General features: G+C 42.1%; 1 protein-coding gene across 2 annotated transcripts in view; it reads left to right on the top strand.

Moving 5' to 3' along the window:
• The window catches only part of LOC121002163 (meprin A subunit beta-like), a 42,442-nt gene that overhangs the window by 3,937 nt on the left and 12,775 nt on the right, over positions 1–25,730 (top strand). The window contains exons 1-10 of one of the 2 annotated variants that reach the window (XM_040433502.1): positions 1,994–2,113; positions 4,514–4,532; positions 4,645–4,692; positions 4,775–4,815; positions 9,882–9,960; positions 15,898–16,015; positions 17,862–18,040; positions 19,550–19,768; positions 21,799–21,951; positions 23,486–23,701. In XM_040433502.1, coding sequence (XP_040289436.1) covers positions 2,042–2,113; positions 4,514–4,532; positions 4,645–4,692; positions 4,775–4,815; positions 9,882–9,960; positions 15,898–16,015; positions 17,862–18,040; positions 19,550–19,768; positions 21,799–21,951; positions 23,486–23,701 — 1,144 coding nt within the window. In that variant the 5' untranslated portion in view covers positions 1,994–2,041. Of the gene's footprint in view, positions 1–1,993; positions 2,114–4,513; positions 4,533–4,644; positions 4,693–4,774; positions 4,816–9,881; positions 9,961–15,897; positions 16,016–17,861; positions 18,041–19,549; positions 19,769–21,798; positions 21,952–23,485; positions 23,702–25,730 lie in introns of those variants that run through there. The other variant, XM_040433504.1, reaches the window with a different exon arrangement.

The raw sequence follows: 25,730 nt of genomic DNA, 5'->3' as shown, positions 1-25,730 counted from the left end.
CCTACCCATCTACAAACCGGATTCCAAAAAAGTTGGGACACTATACAAATCGTGAATAAAAACTGAATGCAATGATGTGGAGGTGCCAACTTCTAATATTTTATTCAGAATAGAACATAAATCACGGAACAAAAGTTTAAACTGAGAAAATGTACAATTTTAAGGGAAAAATATGTTGAATCAGAATTTCATGGTGTCAACAAATCCCCAAAAAGTTGGGACAAGGCCATTTTCACCACTGTGTGGCATCTCCCCTTCTTCTTACAACATTCAACAGACGTCTGGGGACCGAGGAGACCAGTTTCTCAAGTTTAGAAATAGGAATGCTCTCCCATTCTTGTCTAATACAGGCCTCTAACTGTTCAATCGTCTTGGGCCTTCTTTGTTGCACCTTCCTCTTTATGATGCGCCAAATGTTCTCTATAGGTTAGAGATCTGGACTGCAGACTGGCCATTTCAGTACCCGGATCCTTCTCCTACGCAGCCATGATGTTGTGATTGATGGAGAATGTGGTCTGGCATTATCTTGTTGAAAAATGCAGGGTCTTCCCTGAAAGAGATGACGTCTGGATGGGAGCATATGTTGTTCTAGAACCTGAATATATTTTTCTGCATCGATGGTGCCTTTCCAGACATGCAAGCTGCCCATGCCACACGCACTCATGCAACCCCATTCCATCAGAGATGCAGGCTTTTGAACTGAGCGTTGATAACAACTTGGGTTGTCCTTGTCCTCTTTGGTCCGGATGACATGGCGTCCCAGATTTCCAAAAAGAACTTCGAATCGTGACTCGTCTGACCACAGAATAGTCTTCCATTTTGCCACACTCCATTTTAAATGATCCCTGGCCCAGTGAAAACGCCTGAGCTTGTGGATCTTGCTTAGAAATGGCTTCTTCTTTGCACTGTAGAGTTTCAGCTGGCAACGGCGGATGGCACGGTGGATTGTGTTCACTGACAATGGTTTCTGGAAGTATTCCTGAGCCCATTCTGTGATTTCCTTTACAGTAGCATTCCTGTTTGTGGTGCAGTGTCGTTTAAGGGCCCGGAGATCACGGGCATCCAGTATGGTTTTACGGCCTTGACCCTTACGCACAGAGATTGTTCCAGATTCTCTGAATCTTCGGATGATGTTATGCACAGTTGATGATGATAGATGCAAAGTCTTTGCACTTTTTCGCTGGGTAACACCTTTCTGATATTGCTCCACTATCTTTCTGAGCAACATTGTGGGAATTAGTGATCCTCTACCCATCTTGGCTTCTGAGAGACACTGCCACTCTGAGAAGCTCTTTTGTTGCCAATTGACCTAATTAGTGTTAATTGGTCTTCCAGCTCTTCGTTATGCTCAAATTTACTTTTTCCAGCCTCTTATTGCTACTTGTCCCAACTTTTTGGGGATTTGTTGACACCGTGAAAATTGGAATCAACGTATTTTTCCTTTAAAATGATACATTTACTCTGAATAAACGTTTGATCTGTCATCTACGTTCTATTACAAATAAAATATTGACATTTGCCATCTCCACATCATTGCATTCAGTTTTTATTCACAATTTGTTTAGTGTCCCAACTTTTTTGGAATCCGGTTTGTATACTGTTCACATTGAATTCGATATTAAGCCCATGGAATCCGCAAAACACACACGGACGTGTCAATGGACCCTAAAGGTGTGTGAGCAGGTGTGCCCTGATCAGAAACTGGTGGAAGAGAAAACTGGCTAAGCTGCTAACCAATGAGATTCCACCTTTAATTTTTCAGAACTTCTATGGAAAATGAAAAGTGAAATCTGATTGGTTGTAGAGATAAACTATCCTGAGGTCATCAATATCAGTAAACTGGAAAACCTCTTTAAAATGAATTTTAATAACCCAGAACATAGATTACTGGTGCTACAAGTATATTGCCTGTTGAGGTCCAAGGGTCTTATACCCTGGATAAACTGTAACTGACAAGTCATATAACAGGACAAAGTGCAAAAATAAGAAAAAAAGAGATACATAAAAGGATGAGCTTAACCAGCATTGTAGTCCTTGTAAGATGAAGAGAAGCACAATGGACCTAGTTTCCTTCCCTTTGGTTCTTCTTCTACTTCAGTCTGTCATTGCACACGTGAGTCCATTAAGTCTTACTCCATATTATGTGTCTTATCTGGTAATGGTTAATGGTTTGTAAATTAGAAAGCATAGGATAGTATTGTTTTATAAATGCCTCACTAGTATGATCTACAGTTAAGCCCATTAAGGTATCACCGTAAGGTACTACTTGGAACCGAACCCGAGTTCGAGAAATTTTTTTTACAGCATAAATCAATTTCTGAAGTTATTATACGAAGTCTCGCTAGATTTTGCGAAGTAATAACTTCGGCTCATCGGAGCCAATACATTCTAATACTGTACACCCCCTTAGACAATATTCATACACTGTGCATTCTGTCAGGACACAGACATAGATTCCATGGCTAAACATGGACACGCTCTTAATAATTCCTCAGGAAATGCATGAGTGGAATACTTGATACCCTACTCCATATTTGATGCAGATTCAGAGCAGAAAAACCACAGATTAGTTTAATCGAACTTCAGTAGGGGCTAATCTGTGTGTGGATCTGCCTTCCAATTAGTTGAAGAAATCCAAGTTTCAGCTCTTGATTTCTGCCATGGATTGCATGCAAAATCACTGTGTGAACATAGCTTAGTAAAAACAGGTAATATGTGCCAACATTATGTAACGTGAATGGGGAACAAACGATCGTAATAGCGATTGTTCGTTCTCCTTTCACTTACAATGGTCCACGTGAATAGCCCTTTAAGCAACGGCAATCAACTTGTATATGGTCAGTTGGCACTTGTTATTGGCCCTGCATCGGGCCGTGTAACAAGAGTCTTTTATACTGGCAGATAAATTGCCTGTAAAAAGCTCTGAATGAGTATATAGCAAGGGGATCAACACCCGTTCACTACATTTTAAAGGGGGTGGAGGTCATTTTAAACAAAATATTGTTTCTACAATTGTTTATTCATTCCCTTCTCTCATACAGTTTCCATTATGAGAAACTACGGACATGATCATGAAATGGTGATTTTTTTTGTCATCATAAAATAGGTGATCAGCATCAAATAAGCTGTTTCTGGTTCATTTGATGGGCATACAAAACACTGTTTAGGCGATCATCAGACCTTAAAGGGGTTATCCCATGAGTAATGTACTATATAATATCTTATTTATTTACAAGAGTTTCAATCCAGATTTATTACTGGAAGTCACATAAAAAGTCCCAAAGCCACTTCAGTAAGAGGGCGGTATAGAAAACTGGAGTACAATTTCTAGTTCTAGACCCCCACAAGTCTGGTACATACTTGGGAGCAATTTTCAAAGGCCTGAAGGTACCACGTTCATATGTCTAAACAATATTATGCAAGTTCAAACACCACAGAACCACATAGCCATCATACAATTGAGGAAGACACATTCTGTCCCCTACTGATGAACATACTGTTGTGTGAAAAATATAAATTGATCCAAGATCAACAGTAAAAGACCTTGTAAAGATGTTGGGGGAAACAGGTGCAAAAGTATCTATATCAACAGTATACTGTGTCCTATATTGACATGAGCATGAAAGGTTGCTCATTAAGAAAAAAGCAACTGCCATTCAAAAAGCCAATCTACAGTTGTTTGAAACTCCACATGAGGGCAAAGGTCTTCCTCATGAAACAAAAATGGAACTGTTTGGCCATAAAGACTATCGTTATTTATGGAGAAAAAAAGGGGAGGTTTGCAAGCAAAGAAGATCATCCCAACTGTGAAGCATGTGGGTGGCAGCATCATGTTGTTGGAGCACTGCAGGAGGGACTGTTGCACTTCACAAAATAGATGGCATTATGAGGAAATAAAAATCTGTGGAGATTGTGTGGAAGTATGTGAAGACATTCGCGGAAAGTTAAATCTTGGGTGCAAATGGCTCTTTAAAATGACCCTAATCATACATCTAAAATGGCTTAAAAACAATAAAGTGAAGGTAATGGAGTAACCATCACAAAGCCCTGACATCAATTCCATAGAAAATGTATGAGCAGAACTGAAAAAGCGTGTGCAAGTAACCTAGCTTAGTAACATCAGTTCTGTGAGGAGGAATGGGCTGAAATATCAGCAAATTATTGTGAGAAGCTTGTGGAAGGTTATGAAAAATGTGTGGCCCAAATTAGACAAGTGAGCATTTGGCAATGCTACCAACTACTAACCACGTGTATGTAGGCTTCTGAGACACCGGGAAAGTGAGGAAAGAAATAAAAGCTGAAATAAAACACTCTTGAAATATAGTAGCGATCCTAACTGACCTTAGAGAGGGAAAGTGCACTAGGATTAAATGTCAGGAACTGTAAAAAATCAATGTGGCTAAAGTATATGTAAACTCACACAGTAATTATCGTACACTGATCATTTAATCAGAAATCACATTTAAGATCTTCTGAACTGCACGTAAATGACTGAATGTGTTTTATTTTTCAGCCTCTTCAGGAACATACAGGTAAGGGCAGTGTGTGTTTGTCGACTGTTTGTGTCTTTTATGTGACACAAAAAAGGTAATAACAGGTCAATAACACATAAATAACCGGCAATTTAAATTCCTCTTTTTGCAGTTGATGTGGATGGTGGAAAAGACATTGACATTTTTGACATCAACGAAGGTTTTAAAAAATTTACAAATATTTTTCACTGTAATACTCTACATACTGTATATGCACTTATGCTTATTTTTTGTTTCTTAAGAATTAGACCTGAACCTTTTTGAAGGGGACATCAAACTTCAGGTGAGGTCTATTGTCTTCAATTTTGAGACTTTTTTTTTCTCTGGTTAAAAGATGCAAAAATCTGTACTACTGATATTTTTTCTCACTTCATTGAAAAAAAAATTACAAACTAAATTCCTACTAATCCCATATATCCATGTTCTTTTTTTTACTTACCAGCCCCAATGTGCAATTCAAAAGATGCACGGTGTAATCTTGAAGAGAAAGTAGCGCTCATATGAGCACCGCCTCCTCTTCCAACAGCTGATCAGGGGGTTTGCCTTCTGTTACAGCCAAATATTTCAAATTTTCACTCATCAGACCAATAGTCTTTATGGAAGAATAGTGGCCAAAAAGTCATAGCTTTGACGTGGAAACAAGGACCTGGGGTGCAGAAAAATGGCAGCAGGTGCTATGGACTGATGAGTCAAACTTTGAAATATTTAAGGTGTTATCTTTCATTATAATTAGGTGAAACGTGATCTCTATAGAACAGGAAGTCTTGACAAAACCTTAGACCCACTGGCCAGTGAAAAAATGTCCCATTTTAGTTTTTTGTTTGTTTGTTTTTTAAAATTAGACGGTGATATGGAATTTTTTTTTAAAAATCTGCAAAAATTCTAAAAAAAAATATGTTTAACATAAAAACTTGATTTAAAAAAATTGGTAATTTTCTGATAACACATTCCCTTTAATTGGGATATCTTATGAAGACAACCCATTTTCAAGACCTCATCTATGAGACAGTTCACAAGCAGCTCTGGAATATTGAACCTTCCCATGTATTTGATTGCTGGCCATTCCACCCAGCAGCAGAAAACTATGAGGGGCTGCAGCTTCCACCAGAGAATAACATTTGATCACCAGGGTTTTATAAAGCTAGACCTAGTAAGGCCCAATTGTTTTCCGATCCAGCTTCATACATTCCATCAAAATACTGTACGCGGGGCACGTGTATTAACCCTTTCATGATAACCATCTGTATATAAACGTTCTGCTTCCACAGGGTAGGTCATCAGTATAAAAGTCTTGGAAACCCCCTTTAATAGAGGAGACAAGGATTTTTTTTCAATTTCTATAGCGCTCTTAGTTAAATCATATTTGGAAAAAAATTATAGAAATAAAGCAATAAGTATAACGAAGAAACATTATTGCTTGCATAACATAAAATAAAAATCTAAAGCCAAAAATACCCTGGTCACAAACTAGAACCCCAGTTACTAGAAAATGAGTAGAGGTACGCACAATATTCAGAAAAGATGGAGACCTGAGCTGGTAGATCCTGAAAAGACTTTACCCCATCCAGCAGTGGGCAAATGGGTACTTGTTTATGTCTGAAGGTCTCCTTTCCCCGAAATTTACAACATGGTAATGATAGCACAAGAGCTATCTGTGACGGACTGAACCGTCACTGGGGCTTCTGGAGAAGCCTGAGGGCTAGCCTCCTTCCTACAGACTATGGACCCATAACTATGGAGACCCCCCTCAGACCTCTTGGGGTTACAAGGAACTATTAACCTTAAATTATGTGTGTGTAGTTATGGGCCACATCTTTCCTATTGCCCATTAACCCTTTAAGGACACGGTCATATTTCACCTTAAAACCAGGCCATTTTTTGCTAATCTGACCAGTGTCACTTTATGTGTGAATAACTTTAAAACGCTTTTACTTATCCAGGCCATAGAGTAGAAACTCCAAAAAAGTGACCCCATTTTAGAAACTACACCCCTCAAGGTATACAAAACTGATTTTACAAACTTTTTTAACCCTTAAGGTATTCCACAAGAATTAATGGACAATAGAGATAAAATTTCAAAATGTAACTTTTTTGGCAGCTTTTCCATTTTAATAATTTTTTTTCCAGTTACAAAGCAAGGGCTGTGCAGCCAAACAAAACTCAATATTTATGGCCCTGAATCTGTAGTTTACATAAACACCGCATATGTGGTCTTAAACTGCTGTACAGGCACACGGCAGGGTGCAGAAAGAAAGGAATGCCATATGGTTTTTGGAAGGCAAATTTTGCTGGACTGGTTTTTTGACACCATGTTCCATTTGAAGCCCCCCTGATGCACCCCTAGAGTCCAAAAAAGTGACCCCATTTTGGAAACTACGGGATAGGGTGGCAGTTTTGTTGGTACTATTTTAGGGTACTTTCACACCTGCGTTAGGTGCGGATCCGTCTGGTATCTGCACAGACAGATCCGCACCTATAATGCAAACGATTGTATCCGTTCAGAACGGATCCGTTTGCATTACCATGAACAAAAAAAAATTTAAACATTTTTTTAATCAGTGATAAATGTGTTTTTTCACTTTTTTTATATATATTTTTTGACCCAGACCCACTTGGTTCTTGAAGATCCAGTGGGTCTGATGTCTGTATAATACAGTACAGTACACTATATAATGTACTGTACTGTATTTTCACTTTACATAGTCTGATCAGACTGTGAAGGTGTCCGGTTGCCATGGTAACCATCACCCGCTGCCACAACAGAGCAGCGGGTGATGGGGAGGGGGGCTCCCTCCCTCTGTGATCCCATCAAGAATCGGGAGCTGAAAAGGCACAGCAGCCCTCTGATGGGAGAGGGAGCTCCCTCCCTGTTAACTCCTTCCATACAGCAGTCCCTACGGACCGCGGCATGGAAGGGGTTAAACGGCTGACATCACAGCACAGATGTCAGCCGTTTCAAGCAGAGTATCAGCAATGTGCTAACACTCTGCTTGCTAACCGCTCGGCCATCCTGGAAATGAGAGGGGGTGGGCGGGATGATCGCCCGCCCAAATGAGCACCGCCCGCACCTCCCCCCTGCACAGCCCGCCGGCAGATAATGAGGGCTGCAGGGGGAGGTAAAAAAATTAAAATTTATGTCATTTTAAAGTTCCTGATCCCCGCGGTCATGGACCGGGGGATCAGAAACTTCCGACAGCGCTGCAAACCGCAGGTCTGAATTGACCTGCGGTTTGCAGCGATCGCCGATACGGGGGGGTCACAGGCACCCAGTTCCAATCACCGCCTGCCGCACGGCGGTGATCGGAAATACACATGACATACCAGTCCGTCATGTGTCCTTAAGTACCGGGACATCATGACATACCGGTACGTCATGTGTCCCCAACAGGTTAAAGGTGTAGGGTGTGAATCCCGCAACACAAAAAGGGTTAACTCTGCACTGAGACTCCCAATGAATGTGTTAGTTTATTTGTCCCTTTGTTCTATTGTGTTAGTGATGGGATTAAGATCAGGGCCGGTGCAAGGATTTTTTGCCAACACAAGTGAAGCTACATTTTGGCCCCCCCCTCCCCCCGCAGCTCACCTGGCCCTGGTCCCGTCTGCAGCAGCTGGCTTCTCCTCTGTGTGGTCCTGGTAATTTCGCTCTGCTTCAGACAATCGCTGGTTTGAGGACCATATTTTTCGCCCTTTAAGATGCACCTGCCCATAAGATGCACCTAGGTTTTAGAGGAGGAAAATAAGAAAAAAATATTTTCCATTACACCTCAGGTCAGACCAGCAATCAGACCCCCAATGTTAATCAGACCTCAGATCAGACCCGCAATGCCTCAGATCAGCCCCCCATGTCAGCCATCAGCCCCCATCCATCAGCCCCCCATGTCAGCCATCATTCCCCCATGACAGCCATCAGTCCTCCATTTCACATTTCTACCCAATGTCACATTTCTCCCCCTCCATGTCAAATCACCTCCGTCACATCAGCCCTCCATGTCACATTTCTCCCCCTCCATGTCACATCACTCCCTCCTTTTTACATCACCCCTGACCCCCTATTGTGTCACATTTATCCCCCCATGGCACATCATCCCCCCATGTCACATTTCTCCCCCTCCATGGCACTGGCACAGGCTATAGACAATTCCCCCCCCCCCCCATTAATGTTGTGTAAGTAAGTTACAGTAATAAACATTATGCGCTCTGCGTGCGCTCATCATCACCTACCAGACGGCAGTCTCAGCTGCTGCTGCCCGTCGCCAAGAGCCACTCTCCACGCCAGTCACACCCCCTGCTGACCCTGTGACCGTGTTGCCGTGCTCACGTGCTGCTCTGTGAGTGAGAGCTGACGCTGGGGCCACACGGCACACACGCACGCAGGCTGGGGCTGGGGAACTACTTGGAGTACTCACAAGTAATTTTTTTTTATTATTTTTTTTAAAAGGTTCATTTTTCCGCCCACCCCTTCTCTGCACAGGGTGCGCCCTAAGGCAGCTGCTTGGACTGCCTTATGGTAGCGCAGGGCCTGATTTTAAGATAGCTGACTCTTGGAGTAGCCAACTCCGGTGTAGAGGAGTAGATCACCCTATGATACACTTAGGAGATAATCCCATCACATGTGTCTCCTCTCTCCTTATTATTTCATTAAGACACTGGGCAGGGGATGTCTGTTTGCATGCTGTTCCTCTTTGATTGCGTTATGTTGTTAGACTTCTTGAACTGTATATATACTGAGTTGGTCTTCAATAAAGTCAGTTCTTGATTTACTCTTCAACATTTGTGTTTCCTGATGATTGAAGAATTTAGCGTTCTGTCCTCATATATTGGCTCTGTCCAATTATTAGGCAGGTTTGGGCTGAGGACACTGGAATTCGGGTTTCAGCAGAGGGGAAGCTGTTTTCTGACGGAGGTACCCAGTCGGAGTACCAGGCGGTCCGTCACACTATCTAACCTCTATTAATAAATAACTTGCTTACAGATAACATTCTTGGAATATGGTTTTGAGAATACTAAGTCCCCTATCACTGAGTTTAAAGTGAATCTGTAGTCATTTTATAACAATATTTCAATATTTATCTGATAACATACTTGGAGCAGTCAAACCAGACTCTGCAGCTTCAGTTCATTTTCAGCTACAATGCAACCCATTTAAGTCATTCAGTACTAGATAGTAAGACTATTACTACAATTATTATTCTAGAACATGTAAGTAAAGAGTTCTGATTGGCACAGAATCAGTTATTTACTCGCTTTAAACAAAATAATTGTAATAAAGTACATTAATCATATTACTTCTGCAAGTTTTTCATTGTTGCACAATGTATACACCATATTTCTGTTTATATTTTTGTGAAGCCAAATGACAGGAACTCAATTATCGGGGACCAGTACCGATGGCCAATACCAGTTCCGTACTACTTAGAGCATAGTTTGGGTAGGTTTACAAACACTATGTCTTTTCTCATGATTTTCATGAAGTCAAGTAATCATATATTGTGTGTATAATCAGATGTCATAGAAATGAACAAACAGTAAGCAATTGTCACCAGAAACATGCATTACTTCAAGGGACAAACTCAGGATTTTTAAAGGGGCGTTGCCGGCAGCAATTATATTCAGTTTGCAAACTTTCTGCATGTATTATATAACACATTTTTACATGGGGTATTGCATTCCTGTAATATTTTTGGTGGCATACCGTGCTTTATTGCTGAATATCTATTTTCTCTAGTGGTCTGGATGATAAAAGGGGCAATATTGAAACCTATTCCCATGTTGGTCTGGGATGGCTATAGAGTCTGGACTGATATGTAATATCTCTGGAGGCCAAGGGTGATCCAAGGGGTTGTCTGGGAAACCTATAGTGCTGACCTGTCCTCATGAGAGGACATCAATATCTTATCTGTGGGGGTCCTGCAGCCAGCCAGTAGCGCAGGGGCAACACGTGAGGTGCACGGTGGACCGATGAGGGGCCAAATTATAACACACAGTTCATCAGTTTACTCACGGTTAGCAGAAAGCCTCCCTGGGCTGGCAGCACAGTGTTGAGGTGGACAGCACAAAATCCTCCGGGGCACGCTCTGTGTAGGGAAGCATCAGCCAAGATGTTGGTTGAGATGCCCTTGATGTTAGGGGTGCTTAGGGTGCTTGTTGCGGCTGACTCCCTTGATGGTTTATGTCGTGACGCCAGTACCGTTAATGGTGGTACAACCAATAGTGATAATAATGAGGTAGACAGTGGTAAGATGCAACTCACAACTTTTACTTTTGGTGACTTTGGTTGCAGAAGTACAAAAATGCAGTCTCTTGATGGTACAGAGTAGATTCTGCAAATCCACTGTTTCTAGGCTTTTCAGGTTTAAGTTTGGAGCTGTGGGTTAGGTGTACCTTGTTCCTATTGATGTGCTGGATCCTATTCCTTGTCTCTCCCTACAAGCTGAACATTTAGACAGGGAAACTCAACTGTCTCTCAGAAGTTTGGTGTGGCTGCCAGAAGCTATGAATCCTCCACCATGCAAAGGTGTCTGTGGCCCTCAATAATGGCTCTTATCACCGATGATTCCTTAGGAAAGCTTGTTTCTTTTCCAGGGAGGCAAACTCTTCTCCTACTGCTCAGGGATGCAAGTCTATAGTCCGGCCACAGAAGGAAAACGCTCTTCTGCGCCTCACATCTTAAGTATCACCTCCTAGCGAAGTTGGCTCCACTCACTAATCTATGTCATGGAGTCTTCACTCTACATTTTCTCCCACTAATCTGATCTGACTCCCTCAGATCTGCTCTCTTCTCTGACTACATTTTCTTATCTGCCTCAATCTAGACCTAAGTTATATCCCCATCTAGTGGTGGGATGTATAAATTACACCTAATCTGCCCGGTAACAGGGATTTTGCAGATATAATAGTACAAAAATCATACAATACTGCACAATACATTGTTAAGACCAAAAAGTGCTTTTAAGCAGTGCCCACACACACGTAGTGGGACGCTGCATACCCCCATGGTAAAATGGAAGTCGCCCTCGACGTTGGTATTGTCTGAAGCTGTGGATCTCTAAGCTGTGTCCTGAAATACACCAAATACACTCCACCAAATATGCACATGTGAATATAGACATTGCAATGTATTATCATGACTCTTCAATAACCTCCTGTGAATAAAGGGTTATGCACAAAGATACATTTTAGGCAAATATATAAAATATATCACATACAATTTTTCTTTTATGGTAGATGTGTTACGGCCAAAATGGTTATTAGAGAATGATCGCACATTAGGGCAGTAGAGTCCATACCTAAACTGGGGTACCAAACATGTATAAAAACATTTTAAAGTGCAAAAATTTTGTTGTAGAACGGTTAAGCACAGAAAAGTCTTTCTGGGTGTTTTACTTTAAACGTTGCGTTAACAAAGTCCCTTGATAACCTGAAAATGGGGTAAAAAGGGGTTAAACATGATAAAACACAACTGTACTGCAAAATTCTTGAAGTAGGTGGAGTCCTGAACAGAGTCCTTGCAAGAAGAACTTAGAGAGGGGCTCAAAGAATAAAAACAAGAAGAGAAGTCCCCTCAAAAAATTAGCAGCTCCTGCTCCATATTATTGGTAAGTGAACAGCCTACTTAGTTGTAGGGATCCAAACAGGAAGACACATCTGTCGGAATAGGGCTCCCAGAATCCCAGGAATCAGGGGATGATCCTTCTGGTCATCCCTCCATCACTCTCTGTTTAGGTGTAGATAGCAAACCAAGTTCCTGCTTCACCTTTTCAAAGATAGGGGGCAGTTCTCTTTTCTCTGCACAAGCCAGCCCAACAGTAGGGTCACTCCTGGTCACAGGATTGGATTTCTCAGTTGGCTTCTTCTGTATTGATGGACCAGCAGGTTCCTCTCCATAATGTGGGATAGCAAATCCCTGTCGCTGCTGTACAGCCAGTTGTTGCAATAGCATAGCACAGTCCTCTGTAGCAGTAGTGAGGTTTTGTGGCTCGGGCCTTTTCCTCCTAACCCTTTCTCTTTGGGATTTAGGTTTGGTTTCAGGATCCCTGGTGACAATGCCGGGTTGCCAAAGAATGTTGGTTTCTACAAAACCAGTGGCGTATTGGTTCTGTGTAGTACTGGGTGGTATATACTTGGCATCAGGCCGCACGGGGGCGGTAGGAAGTCTCTTTTCTGACTCTTCCTCAGACTCAGAGTCCTGAGTAAGCTCCTGGGGCTCTGTAGGTTGTCCTGGCCTGCGGACTGCAGTGGCATAGGGTCCACGTGTACCCTCAGCAGGGGTGAACTCGACCACTTCTCCAATGTATAAGCTATGTAGCCAAGGGGGAAGTTCTTTTCTTTTTACGGACCGGCGGTTAACATAGTACTCACGGTCCGTCGCCAGGTCGCAGATGAATCCGAATCCCCGCTGCTTGCAAAAATCCAGCACTCGGCCCAGTTTGCTTACTGGTACCAGGAAATCCTTTACCGGTGCCTCCAACAGTTTGCGGGTTAGTCCCTCATTATAATGTTTGCAGGCATGATTGCGCAGCAGTCGAGCAGACTTTATTTCTGCAGACAATTTAGCCCAAAGCGCGGTATGTTCCATAGTGGGCCACGCTATGGTGGGAACATCTTCAGTCTGACCGGACCTTTTGGTTACTTTCAGAGACTGGGGTCGCTGCGTCGCGAGTGTATGCTGACCTGCACTACTCTTTGCAGACTCAGGGCCGCGGTCTCCACTACGCTCTCTCCAGTGACGGTCCCACAACTCCTGCACACGAACCTGTAGCTCCGGAGTCATATCCGTGGGGGTTCAAGTCGGAGCGGTGACCGGGTTCTGTCCGGATTCTATTTCAGGTGCAGAGCGCTCTTGTCTTTCGGCCATGCTGCTCCGGCACTTTGCTTCTCTCTCTCTACAGCAATCGGCGTCTCTGCTTCTAACACGTGCACGCACGTCACGCTCTTCCAAAGTCCTATGTCCGCCTCCCAGGTCTGTTTGAATGACAGGAGCGGTGCAACCCTTATCCACCATGCGAGGGGCGGTCTCAGCGAGTCGGGCTTTTGGCACAACACTGGTCAGTACCCCAATTGGGCTTGGTTGTTTGGTGACACACAATACTGGAGCAGTCTTTTGGGTATAAAGATGTTCATAGGCGTCAGCGCTTTTGTTCCAACATTTAACAGGTAGGCACATTGCTATTCCACACATAGTTCCACCCATTTTGTTTCTATGGTAGAACTCTTCATAGGGCAAATAGGCGGTGCTGCGTTTGCATACAGGGTTGGCCTTTTAGAAACCACACAGTAAAGGTAGGATGGGCTTTGACCAGACAATTTTGCATAAGTGGGCGGCACATTAATTTCTCGCTCTTCAGGGGGTGTCGCTAACTTGTACACAGTGATGGCGCAGTATTATTTTTCAAACCAGTGCTCCGGCGGCCATTTTAATTGCATAGGAACAGTCTATTCACTGACAGCAAGCAGCTATAGTGACACACAAATGTTGGATTTTCTCACTTTTAACACTGCGATTTTGATGCTGGGGACTAGTATAGCACCTCCATATACTTTTCAAGCAGTTTAAACAGTTCTGTAGCCCAAAACAGCGCACAATAAGCAAAAGTCTCTCAATCAAATAAAGGGGCTTATTCACATGCGATAGTCTCTCAAATATGGCGCAAGGGTTAATATCCTGTTCGTGGCGCCAATAAAAGATATGCAGCCAGCCAGTAGCGCAGGGGCAACACGTGAGGTGCACGGTGGACCGATGAGGGGCCAAATTATAACACACAGTTCATCAGTTTACTCACGGTTAGCAGAAAGCGTCCCTGGGCTGGCAGCACAGTGTTGAGGTGGACAGCATGAAATCCTCCGGGGCACGCTCTGTGTAGGGAAGCATCAGCCAAGATGGTGGTTGAGGTGCCCTTGATGTTAGGGGTGCTTAGGGTGCTTGTTGCGGCTGAGTCGCTTGATGGTTTTTGTCGTGACGCCAGTACCGTTAATGGTGGTACAACCAATATTGGTAATAATGAGGTAGACAGTGGTAAGATGCAACTCACAACTTTTACTGGTGATGACTTTGGTTGCAGAAGTACAAAAATGCAGTCTCTTGATGTTAACAGAGTTGATTCTGCAAATCCACTGTTTCTAGGCTTTTCAGGTTTTAGTTTGGAGCTCTGGGTAAGGTGTACCTTGTTCCTATTGATGTGCTGGATCCTATTCCTTGTCTCTCACTACAAGCTGAACATTTAGACAGGGAAACTCAACTGTCTCTCAGAAGTTTGGTGTGGCTGCCAGAAGCTATGAATCCTTCACCATGCAAAGGTGTCTGTGGCCCTCAATAATGGCTCTTATCACAGACGATTCCTTAGGAAAGCTTGTTTCTTTTCCAGGGAGGCAAACTCTTCTCCTACTGCTCAGGGATGCAAGTCTATAGTCCGGCCACAGAAGGAAAACGCTCTTCTGCGCCTCACATCTTAAGTATCACCTCCTAGCGAAGTTGGCTCCACTCACTAATCTGTGTCATGGAGTCTTCACTCTACATTTTCTCCCACTAATCTGATCTGACTCCCTCAGATCTGCTCTCTTCTCTGACTACATTTTCTTATCTGCCTCGAACTCAACTAAAAACTACCTCACTAGGCCTGACCTAGGTATATATAAGACCTAAGTTATATCCCCATCTAGTGGTGGGATGTACAAATTACACCTAATCTGCCTGGTAACAGGGATTTTCTAGATATAATAGTACAAAAATCATACAATACTGCACAATACATTGTTAAGACCAAAAAGTGCTTTTAATCAGTGCCCACACACACGTAGTGGGACGCTGCAGTCCAACTCCTGATACTCCTGCCGGTCAGCTGTATGAAGGAACTGTGACACTCTGACAAGTGATGTGGCCTATTCACTTTATAGCAACAACACCACCGCACATTGTATAGCAGCTATACTTGGCATTGAATCTCAGTCCCATTTACTTGAATAAGAATGAGCTGCGGGTCTAGGAAGAAGTACCACAGTCTCTTCCAACAGCTGATTGGAGTCGGAGAGTAGGTCATCAATATTTGAGTCTTGGACAACACCTTTAAGTGGTTAATATTATATAGTTTACTATTACATGGTTTAGGATGATGGAGTCAGTGGTGGTGATGTCTTTGATATGTGGCTGCATGCAAAGATTTCCGTTGACCACAGGGGATTTTAGCAGCTGGAACCATATTGATTAGCTGATCACTGGTTGAGTCTGAGGTGAGGAGAGGTTGACCGACAACTCCTTTAAAGTCTTTCCTCATTGGCACTATGAAATACATTCACCCCCTCCCCCCTGAAAATTCCTCCATGTTCAAACACAGTTATCATTTGTATATTTAAAACTTAAATTCTTTTTTAGAGATAAACGCTAAAGCTCTTGTCTTGGAAGCCTTTGAGCGTTACAGATTGAAAACTTGCATTGAATTTAAACCCTGGGAGGGAGAGCCGAACTACATCTCTGTGTTCAAGGAAAGTGGGTAAGGAAATATTCTATACTTGTCATGAACAAACAAGGGTGTGGGTTATAATGTTATCTTACAGATAGTATATCATTGAGCACATTTTGGGCCCTGCACTGATTCATCAAGACTAGCGTCTGCTATACCAGTCCTGATAGGGCTGGCACTGCCAAAGGAGCCATGTAATTTATGATGATGCACAGGCTGTGCCATAAATTACGTTTGCTTTGGCGGTCCGTGCACTGGAATAAAATCTACAGCAGTTTCTGGGATAAATAATGATGAATGAGCAGGGTGGCAATTTCCATGCCCACACTCTGACTTTGCCATGCCTCCTTTTTGTAAAATTGGTGAGGGCAGCTTAAAATGCCAATTGCGACTAGAAAAGTCACAATGGCATTGAGGAGTCACAAATTCAGAATTTTTAGATTTTTCTACACCAAAGATAGGTGTAAGGGAAATAATGAATTTCCACCTTATTGTTTTCCAGCTGCAAGAAACATTGTTACAGTGTAGTTACTATACTCAATGCTCTGCACTTTGTAAAAGGCTTTTGATGCAAAATGTCAAGGCAGAAACTCATGTTTCTACAACAGATTAGTGCAAGGATCCACACCCAGATTATATAAATTCAGTATTGCCATCCGCATCAGTATTAGAATACTCCTTTCAATCAAATCAGATGGGTTTTCCTATTAACACTTACCTATCCACAGGATAAGTGATAAGTGTCTGATCACCAGGGCTTACTGCTGGGCAGAGGAGCTGCCTGCCGGAGTTCATCATATCCGACATTTCAGGAAAGGGCTGGAGCACTGCCAGGCCCCATTGACTAGCACCAGTTTTGTCCGGCTTAATGCCAGAAATAGGCCTGATCCCCACCAGGACCCATTATAGTCAATGGGCTCCAGAGGTGCAGGCAGTATCCGGCTATGCCAGATACGATGAACACCGGCAGGATGTTCCTCTGTCAGAAGAGCCGCCAGAAGATTTTAATGCTAGTGTAAAAACTAGCCTTAAATCCATCTTGCGTTTGCCTTCAACATAGCTAAGAACCCTATTCCAATAAAGAGTACAATTCTATTGCTAGGATTGTAATTATAAGTATGATTTCAAGGAAACGCAGGTCTTAAAGCGTCACTGAACTTTCAACAAACTCTGCATTAATTAATAGTACAGTGTGTATACATGAGGAATAACACTATATCTGGCCATTCTATCACTTGTATCTGGCAGTTTTCCACTATGCTTGCTGAACAATTAGTTTGCAGTCTTCTCAGACTTTGTGGGTAGAGACAAGCTTCCATCTATTGCGCACACAAAAAATAGAGGAGAATCTCCTTCCTAACTGTCTCACAGTCAGTCATCAGCCTCAGGATAATCCGAGGACATTACAGAGAAGTACTTACCTGTATTTCTGTGAATGAAGCACTTGCGATCAGCAATAACCTTTCGATGTAGCTGTGTAGTCTCTCTGACTGTGTCTGAATCACTTATTTCCTGCTCACTCCTCTCCCCCTTTCTAAAGACTTGCATTGAAATATGTAATATGATCTTCCTGCACAGATGATCCTGGCATGGACAGGTGGGCGAAGGCATTTTTCAAAGTGAAAAGCAATTAGCAGGGGATGGGGGTAGCTGGTAAACAGCTGATATCAATGAGAAATGTCTATTTCTCATTGATAAAACATATTACAAAGCTTCTTGTAGTCACTTGTACTATTTATTTATGCAAAATTGTGTGAAAAGTTAGTGAGTGTGACCATTTAATTCAGAGTTTTTTTTAACAAAGCATTATTTTCACTTGTTCACCTAAAATTCAGTATAGAGACTCCATCTCAAGACTTTTGCTTTTTACCTGTAGATGTTGGTCATACGTCGGAAACTTAAGAAGAGGAAAGCAGCAACTTTCTCTTGGAGCCAATTGTGACAGAATAGCTACCATTCAGCATGAGTTTCTCCATGCTCTGGGTTTCTGGCATGAGCAGTCACGTAGCGACAGGGATGATTATGTAACTATAATGTGGGACAGGATACAGGCTGGTAAGAACATGCTTTTCATTCCATTATGAATGATTTCTCATTGGAAAAAATGTATTGCAAGAAATAAGGCATTCCCCACTGCTACCCTTCAAACAGCTAACACACAATATTTAATACATATCCCCAAACCTTCCCAAGTCATACTCACATATGTCTGGGAAGCACAGTTATGGGTTGGTTTATGAACAACCCTCACACTAGACATCTACTTAAAGGGCATCTGTCATCATGAACTTTTCACCAGTGAATCATAATAAAGTGATGCACTAGGAATTCCACATACAGAAGCCCAATCTCTGCTCATTAGACTAAAAGAAGTTTAGCTTAAAGAGTAACTAAACTTTTGAATACAATTTTTATAAGATGTTCCTAATGCCATAGTAACACTTTAATATACTTTATTAATGCTTTTTGTATTTTTAATACACTCCCCCCCCCCCCCCCCCCCAAAGCACACCATTCCCTGTGTGCTTAAAATTGACATTTCTGTACACCGCTGACTGCTCAGCGGTGTACGGAGTACGGAGGTGACATTTTATAAATGGGTCCGCAGCGCAGCGAGTACGGGCAGGAGCAGATATTGCTGCTCCTGCCTGTGCCCCCTAGATGTTTACTAACTCCTGGCATAGCACATGGGTAACCTATAACCATGTACTATGCCAGGATTAGCTGAGCGGAGAGGGCATCTGCCTGCTCCGCTAAGCTAAGAGTCCTGCATGTCAGGCAAAAGCAGGAGCCCTCTGCGCTCAGCTAATCCTGGCATAGCACATGGTTATAGGTTACCCATGTGCTATGCCAGGAGTTAGTAAACCTCCGGGGGGCAGCGCTGCGGCTCCATTCATAAAATGCCATCTCCATACTTCATACACTGCTGAGCAGTCAGCGTTGTACAGAACTGTCAATTTTAGACTATATGCATTAATAAAGTATATTAGATAAAGTGTTACTATGGCATTAGAAACATCTTATCAAACATTTTTTCAAAAGTTTAGTTACTCTTTAACAGGGTTTTCCTCATCCTAGACATTCCAGACTATATGCATTAATGTCTGAAAAATGCACGATCCATCTCTGCTCAGTTGAATTGACAAAGAAGTAAATGGAGAGCTGTGCCAGGGGGGGTTGGGGACCCCTTTACTGGAGATAGAAGTGAATTCCAATGCGGGTCCCAGAGGTACAGTAGGATCTGCATTTATCAGACATTTATGACCTATCCATGGATAGGTCATTAATGTCTATAATGGGAAAACACCTTTTTCAAGAGTATTTCCCTAAGGGGAAATGATGGAATAGCAGATATGTTGTTATATGCTAATGGTGAGGGCCTGACTGCAAGTTCACTGATGCTATGCAGAGAACATCTTCTCAGACTCAATTAAGTAAACTGCATGACCATGGGGCTGCGCAGTGAAAAGGTTCTTTTTATTTATTTGGAATTTGCAATTCCTAAAATTCATTGGAAACTATAATAATGCATTTAACAAATGACTATTACTTTTATTTTCACAGGAAGTCAGGGAAATTTCAACAAATATGATGACAAACGGTCCAGTTCCTTAAATGTCCCATATGATTACACATCAGTTATGCACTACAGTAAGACTGGCTTTCAGATTGGTAACGAGCCAACCATTGTAACTCGCATAGAAGCATTCAGCGACGTGATTGGACAAAGGATGGATTTCAGTGACTACGATCTGGAAAAACTTAATCGATTGTACAACTGCTGTAAGTTTCTAGCTATCCACTTGGCTTGGATTTGGCAACTATGGATCCAAAACATTGCAAATTGCATACTTGTTACTTTACATGCATTTTGGTTGTAGTAACAATACTCCAAGACACAGCACAGCAGTCCATCATTTATGTGAATATTCATTGCGCTTTTTTATTTTTTTTATTTAGTTATTTCACAAATTTCCATTGCCTGTAACAACCAAGTACAGATTCTACTCGGTCTAAAAGTTCTGCTTACCTAAATGAATTTCTGATCAGTGATACATCCAGGTTGTTATGTTCATAAGAACATTTTCATAGGTCCAGACCAGCTAGGAAGGGATCCTGGCTTACACTATTTTCTAAGGATTATGGGCATAGAATACCTCTACAAAATAGCCTGTAAAGGGACTGCAAATAAAGTAGAGCAGAGGTTGGCACCTATTAAAAATCATCATAATTTCATGGTACAGATACAAAAGAGCTAAACTTGATGGTTAACGCGTTAAGTAAAGAATGTCAAGAAAAAGTGAACTGACTTTTCATTGGATCTCAATGGCTTTTCTCAAGATATCACTAAGATAACACTGTGACATGTATGCATCCATTCCATTTTGTCGCATGTTGGTGCCAGAAAGAAAACCGCTACAAGCTGCGGTTTTGTGTCCGATTTGCAAAACGGAACAAATTGGACCTGGCATGAAAATTAATATGAGTCAATGGTGCCGGATCATTTTATTTATTTTTTTAGAAAAAAAACTGATCCGGCACCCATCGACTTACAATGATTTTCATGCCTGATCCGGTTTGTTTACTTTTGATTTAATACAACCGGATCCAACCAAAACTGATGCATATGGATGTACTAAATGGCACAGATGCGTTTAATTCCAGTTTTAACCACGCAGATGTGAAAGTAGCCTTACCTGTGGTTTACCATAGTACCGCAGGTAGTGTAAAACTACTGCGTTCCCAGGATGCACAAAAGAATAAAGAGGCATGAAAAAAGACTGAACCTTGAATGAATGATACAAATACTGTACATAGGAGATGAACTTGCTCAGATAGATTCTCAGTCTATACAAATTTTGCAAAGATCACAGTCATTAAAGGGAATCTGTCAGCTCTAAAACACCCCCCAAACTAGAGTAAGTGGTGTACAGTGTAAGTGGTGCTGAGTCCGGTTATGTAATATTTATTTTTATACTCACTTGCATTCCGATGCTGTGCTCCAAGAAACCAGCAGTAAAATGCATAGAGAGGACTCCTCTTTGAGTCCTCTCCATTATGTCCGTGAGCTCAGGAGTCCTCTCAATGCATTTTACTGCTGGTTTGTTGGGGCACAGCGTTGGAATACAAGTGAGTATGAAGATAAAAGCTACATAACCGGGCTTTGCATCAATTACACTATACACCGCTTACTTTAGTTTGGGGGGTGTTTTAGAGCTGACAGATTCCCTTTAAAGGGGTTTTATGAGAACTCCTATACTGATGATCTATCCTCTGGCACCATCACCGATCAGCTGTTTAAAGAGGCCACCCCGCTACTGTGAATGCTGCGGGCTCCTCACAGCTTACAAAGCATAACACTGTACATTGTACAGCGCCTGGTATTGCAGCTGAGGCCCATTCGCCTGAGATGCAGCTAGGCCATTGGCCTAAGAAGAGGCAGTGGCACTCACCGGAGCACCAGCTGATCATCAATGTACCAGGAGTTGGACACCCACCATTCATATATTGATGACCTACCCTGAGAATAGGCTACCAATATCAAAATCATAGAAACCCCTTTAATTTCCTCCTGATCCCTTCCATTGTTTTCAGGCAGGCAGCAAAGGGTTGAGGTTTAGCCATTGCGTGGGGTTTAACTCCTACTGCAGACTAAGCAGTGGGGGTAGCTCCAACTGCAGACACTTGCCTCACAGCCAGACACTGAATTGTGAGAAGGAGTTGGGGGATAGGGGGTGTCTGAGCTTCTGGGACACACATAGAAGCGAAATGACATGACACGGCACTAACTTTATTGTACCTTCCTTCTTTAGCTAACTTCATCAGTTTCTTGGACACATGTGATTTTGAGTATAACAACATCTGTGGAATGATACAAGGTACAGGAGATAATGGTGACTGGCAGCATGTTCTTCAAGTGTCTAATGGTCCTAGCACTGATCACACAAACATGGGGGACTGCAAGGGTAAGCAACTTCTTATCTACTATGTTTTATTGCAGCAGTATTTGACTTTATGGTTGACTTAAGGATATGATGTGCTCAAATGACACAAAACACACACACAGGTGTCATAATATCAGTCATTGGTTCAAAGGGTGGCAACAGGGTTTATCTTCAGAACAATGTACATCAAGCCTGCAGAAGTGCAACTACCTTATTAAACCTGATGCCTACTGTATTCATTACACCAAACAGGAAGAAAGTTGATGAATCTATTGATAAACCGCTCTTATGGAAATACCATTTATAAAACACCAGTTTGTATTAAGATTAGATTAGATCAGTTTATACTGTGCACTTAAAGGGTGACGCTAGGGAGTGGCCACCACCGCAGCCTGCTATTGGCTACCCGAGCAAACACCCCACTCCCCGCCACTTTGCATCTCCCTGTCGCATGGATCAAAACATCGGGTTGGGGGGGGGGGGGGGGGGGGGAGTATAACCTATATAAGGGGCCCAGGCATTGGGGGGCATGTTTTGTAGTTTGGATGGAGCATCTTCCAGCATAGAATTTTGGACCTAAATAGGGCATAAAAGACAAACATGTAATTTAAAAGGAACCTGTCACCTCTACTATGCTACCCTCACTGAGCGTTTCTAAATGTTCATTGTGTTACCCTAAACATATAAATTACACTTTTAATTTCATTTGCAGATGAATTCAATAAGTATAAAGCATTTTTGTACTTCCCTTTTTTTTTGCAAATTAACATAAAAGAGTCATATCTTACTTGTGTGACCAGAGAAGAGTCAGATTTTCAAGCTCTGACTCATCTCAGGTTAATTTGCATATATATCAAATCGTTTTTTTTTTTACACAATAAAAGCACACAGAGCTATGGGGACTGGGTATTGCGGATGTGCTAGCGGCCATCTAGCAGCCCATGTCCTCAGCGCTATACCCAAAATCCCGGTGACAGGTTCCCTTTAAGGAATGAAAGCGATTTAATATTGATGACCTATCCTTAGGATAGGCTATCATTATTAGATCAGTGACTCTCACCACCTCTGCAGATCATTTGTTTGAAGAGGCTGGGGCACCACAGTGCTGCACATTTTGTAGCATCAGTGCATGATTCTGCAGTTTATTGCCACCCCATCCTATTCAAGTGAGTGGCACAGGACTAATATATGTGCAGTACCAGGCACAGCCACTACAGAATGTACGGCACTTTGCCTAGCAACGAAGGGGCACAAGCCCAAGCACCGCAGCCCCTTTAAACAGCTGGTCTGTGGGGAGACTGGGAGTAGGACTCCCATCTGGTTTGTGGAGGTACTGGGAGTAGTTCTCCCACCACTGATATTGATTATCTATCGTAAAAAGATGCTATATATATTAAAATCCTGAAACCCCCTTTAAGCATCTATTAGGGACTTTTGGATTCAAGTACTTTTGAGTTTCACCCAGTCATGGTTTTAAAGGTTTTTAATTCTTTGCCTAAAAAAGTAAGATATTTGATATTTCTATAAATTAACGGTTTCAATTATTTTCCCACAGATAGCGGTCATTTTATGCACTTTAATCCAAGCTCACTAAATGCTGGGGGTAGTGCATTGCTTGAAAGCCGACTTTTTTACCCAAAGAGAGGATTTCAGTGCTTGGAATTCTTTTATTACCACAATGGGCATGAAAGTGACCAACTCAAAATCTGGATCCGTGAATACACAGAAACTTCACCAAATGGCACTTTGACATACATCACCACTGTTAATGGTTAGTGACGTTAACATAGTAACATATTTTATATTGGCATTTTTGTATATTTTATTTTATTATAGTTACATGAAAAAAATTGAAATAATCTCCAACAAAATATGTTTAACATAAATAACTTGATTTAAACCAGTCATTTTCTGATGATACGATCCCTTTAAAAGGGTTGTCCAGGATTTTCAAATTGATAGCTTATCCTTATTGATAGGCCATCAATATCAGATCATCCGGGGTTCAGACACCCCACACACCCACCGATCATTTTTTACCTTGTAGTTCCAGTGCAGGAAGTCGCTCTGTGTAGTGGACGGAGCTGGTAACAGCAGCACTGCTCCAGTTGTAGTGAATGGGAAGAGCACAGCAGTTACCAGCAAAGTCCACTACACAATAGATGGAGCTACAGGATAACCTATGATTGGCAGGGATGAGAGGGTTGAATCCCCACCGATCTGATATTTAGGGCCTATCTTGAGGATAGGTCACCAATCTGAAAATCCTGGACAACCCTCTAAAGGCTCATACGCAGAGGAGAAGCCAATAGTTGGGAAGGAAGCGTTGCCAATGGGCTGCTCCTTAAGTGGAGGTGAAGTGCTGTATTTACATGCATTGATCACCTCCACTGCTATTGCGATCCCTCGTTCTTATGGGCAGCGGATCACAGTTTAGACAGCACGATCTGCTGCCCAGAAACAATAATTTAGGTGCCTGCACAAACGACAGGACCACCCGATAAAGAAGCGTTTTGCTCGTTCATCGGGTGATTGGCGGCACCTTTAGATGGGCAGATTGCCTGGAACAAACATTCCTGTGAACATTAATTTCCGACAATCTGCCCATCTAAATCCACCTTGAGTGTTCTAGAATGACACTGAACTTTTTCACTGTTTAACGGTTTATTACACATAAAAATGTATGGCATCTGTAAACACATACATAGAGCAGCTCTGTTATGTGACAAGAGCAAAGGTTACAAAGGTGCAGCATTAAATTGTGTTGCTCAAGGAGATTAATTGGTGCAGGATTTTATGTGCTTTTCTGCCACAACCTCCTTTTAAAGGCAATAAGAATTATCAAAACGGGTGCAAAATAGAAATGGCTGGTTGCCCATAGCAACCAGTCAGATTCCAGCTTTCATTTTTCAGAACTCCTTTAGAAAATGAAAGAATCAATCTGATTGGTTGCTACGGGCAACCAAGTCACTTTTCCTTTGCACCAATCTTGATAAATCTCTCCCATTGTGTCCAATCAGAAAATGACCTATTGTTTGAACTACATTTTTATGTTAAGCATATACAGTACAGACCAAAAGTTTGGACACACCTTCTCATTCAAAGAGTTTTCTTTATTTTCATGACTATGAAGGCATCAAAACTATGAATTAACACATGTGGAATTATATACATAACAAACAAGTGTGAAACAACTGAAAATATGTCATATTCTAGGTTCTTCAAAGTAGCCATCTTTTGCTTTGATTACTGCTTTGCACACTCTTGGCATTCTCTTGATAAGCTTCAAGAGGTAGTCCCCTGAAATGGTCTTCCAACAGTCTTGAAGGAGTTCCCAGAGATGCTTAGCACTTGTTGGCCCTTTTGCCTTCACTCTGCGGTCCAGCTCACCCCAAACCATCTTGATTGGGTTCAGGTCCAGTGACTGTGGAGGCCAGGTCATCTGGCGCAGCCCCCCATCACTCTCCTTCATGGTCAAATAGCCCTTACTTTCAAAGTTTTCAAAATTTTTGGGCTGACTGACTGACCTTCATTTCTTAAAGTAATGATGGCCACTCGTTTTTCTTTACTTAGCTGCTTTTTTCTTGCCATAATACAAATTCTAACATTCTATTCAGTAGGACTATCAGCTGTGTATCCACCAGACTTCTCCTCAACACAACTGATGGTCCCAACCCCATTTATAAGGCAATAAATCCCACTTATTAAACCTGACAGGGCACACCTGTGAAGTGAAAACCATTTCAGGGGACTACCTCTTGAAGCTCATCAAGAGAATGCCAAGAGTGTGCAAAGCAGTA

This window comes from Bufo bufo, chromosome 5 (assembly GCF_905171765.1).
Source record: "Bufo bufo chromosome 5, aBufBuf1.1, whole genome shotgun sequence".
Classification (NCBI taxonomy): Eukaryota; Metazoa; Chordata; class Amphibia; order Anura; family Bufonidae; genus Bufo; species Bufo bufo.
The sequence above is the reverse complement of the archived record's forward strand: the minus strand, read 5'-3'. Positions and strand labels throughout refer to the sequence as shown.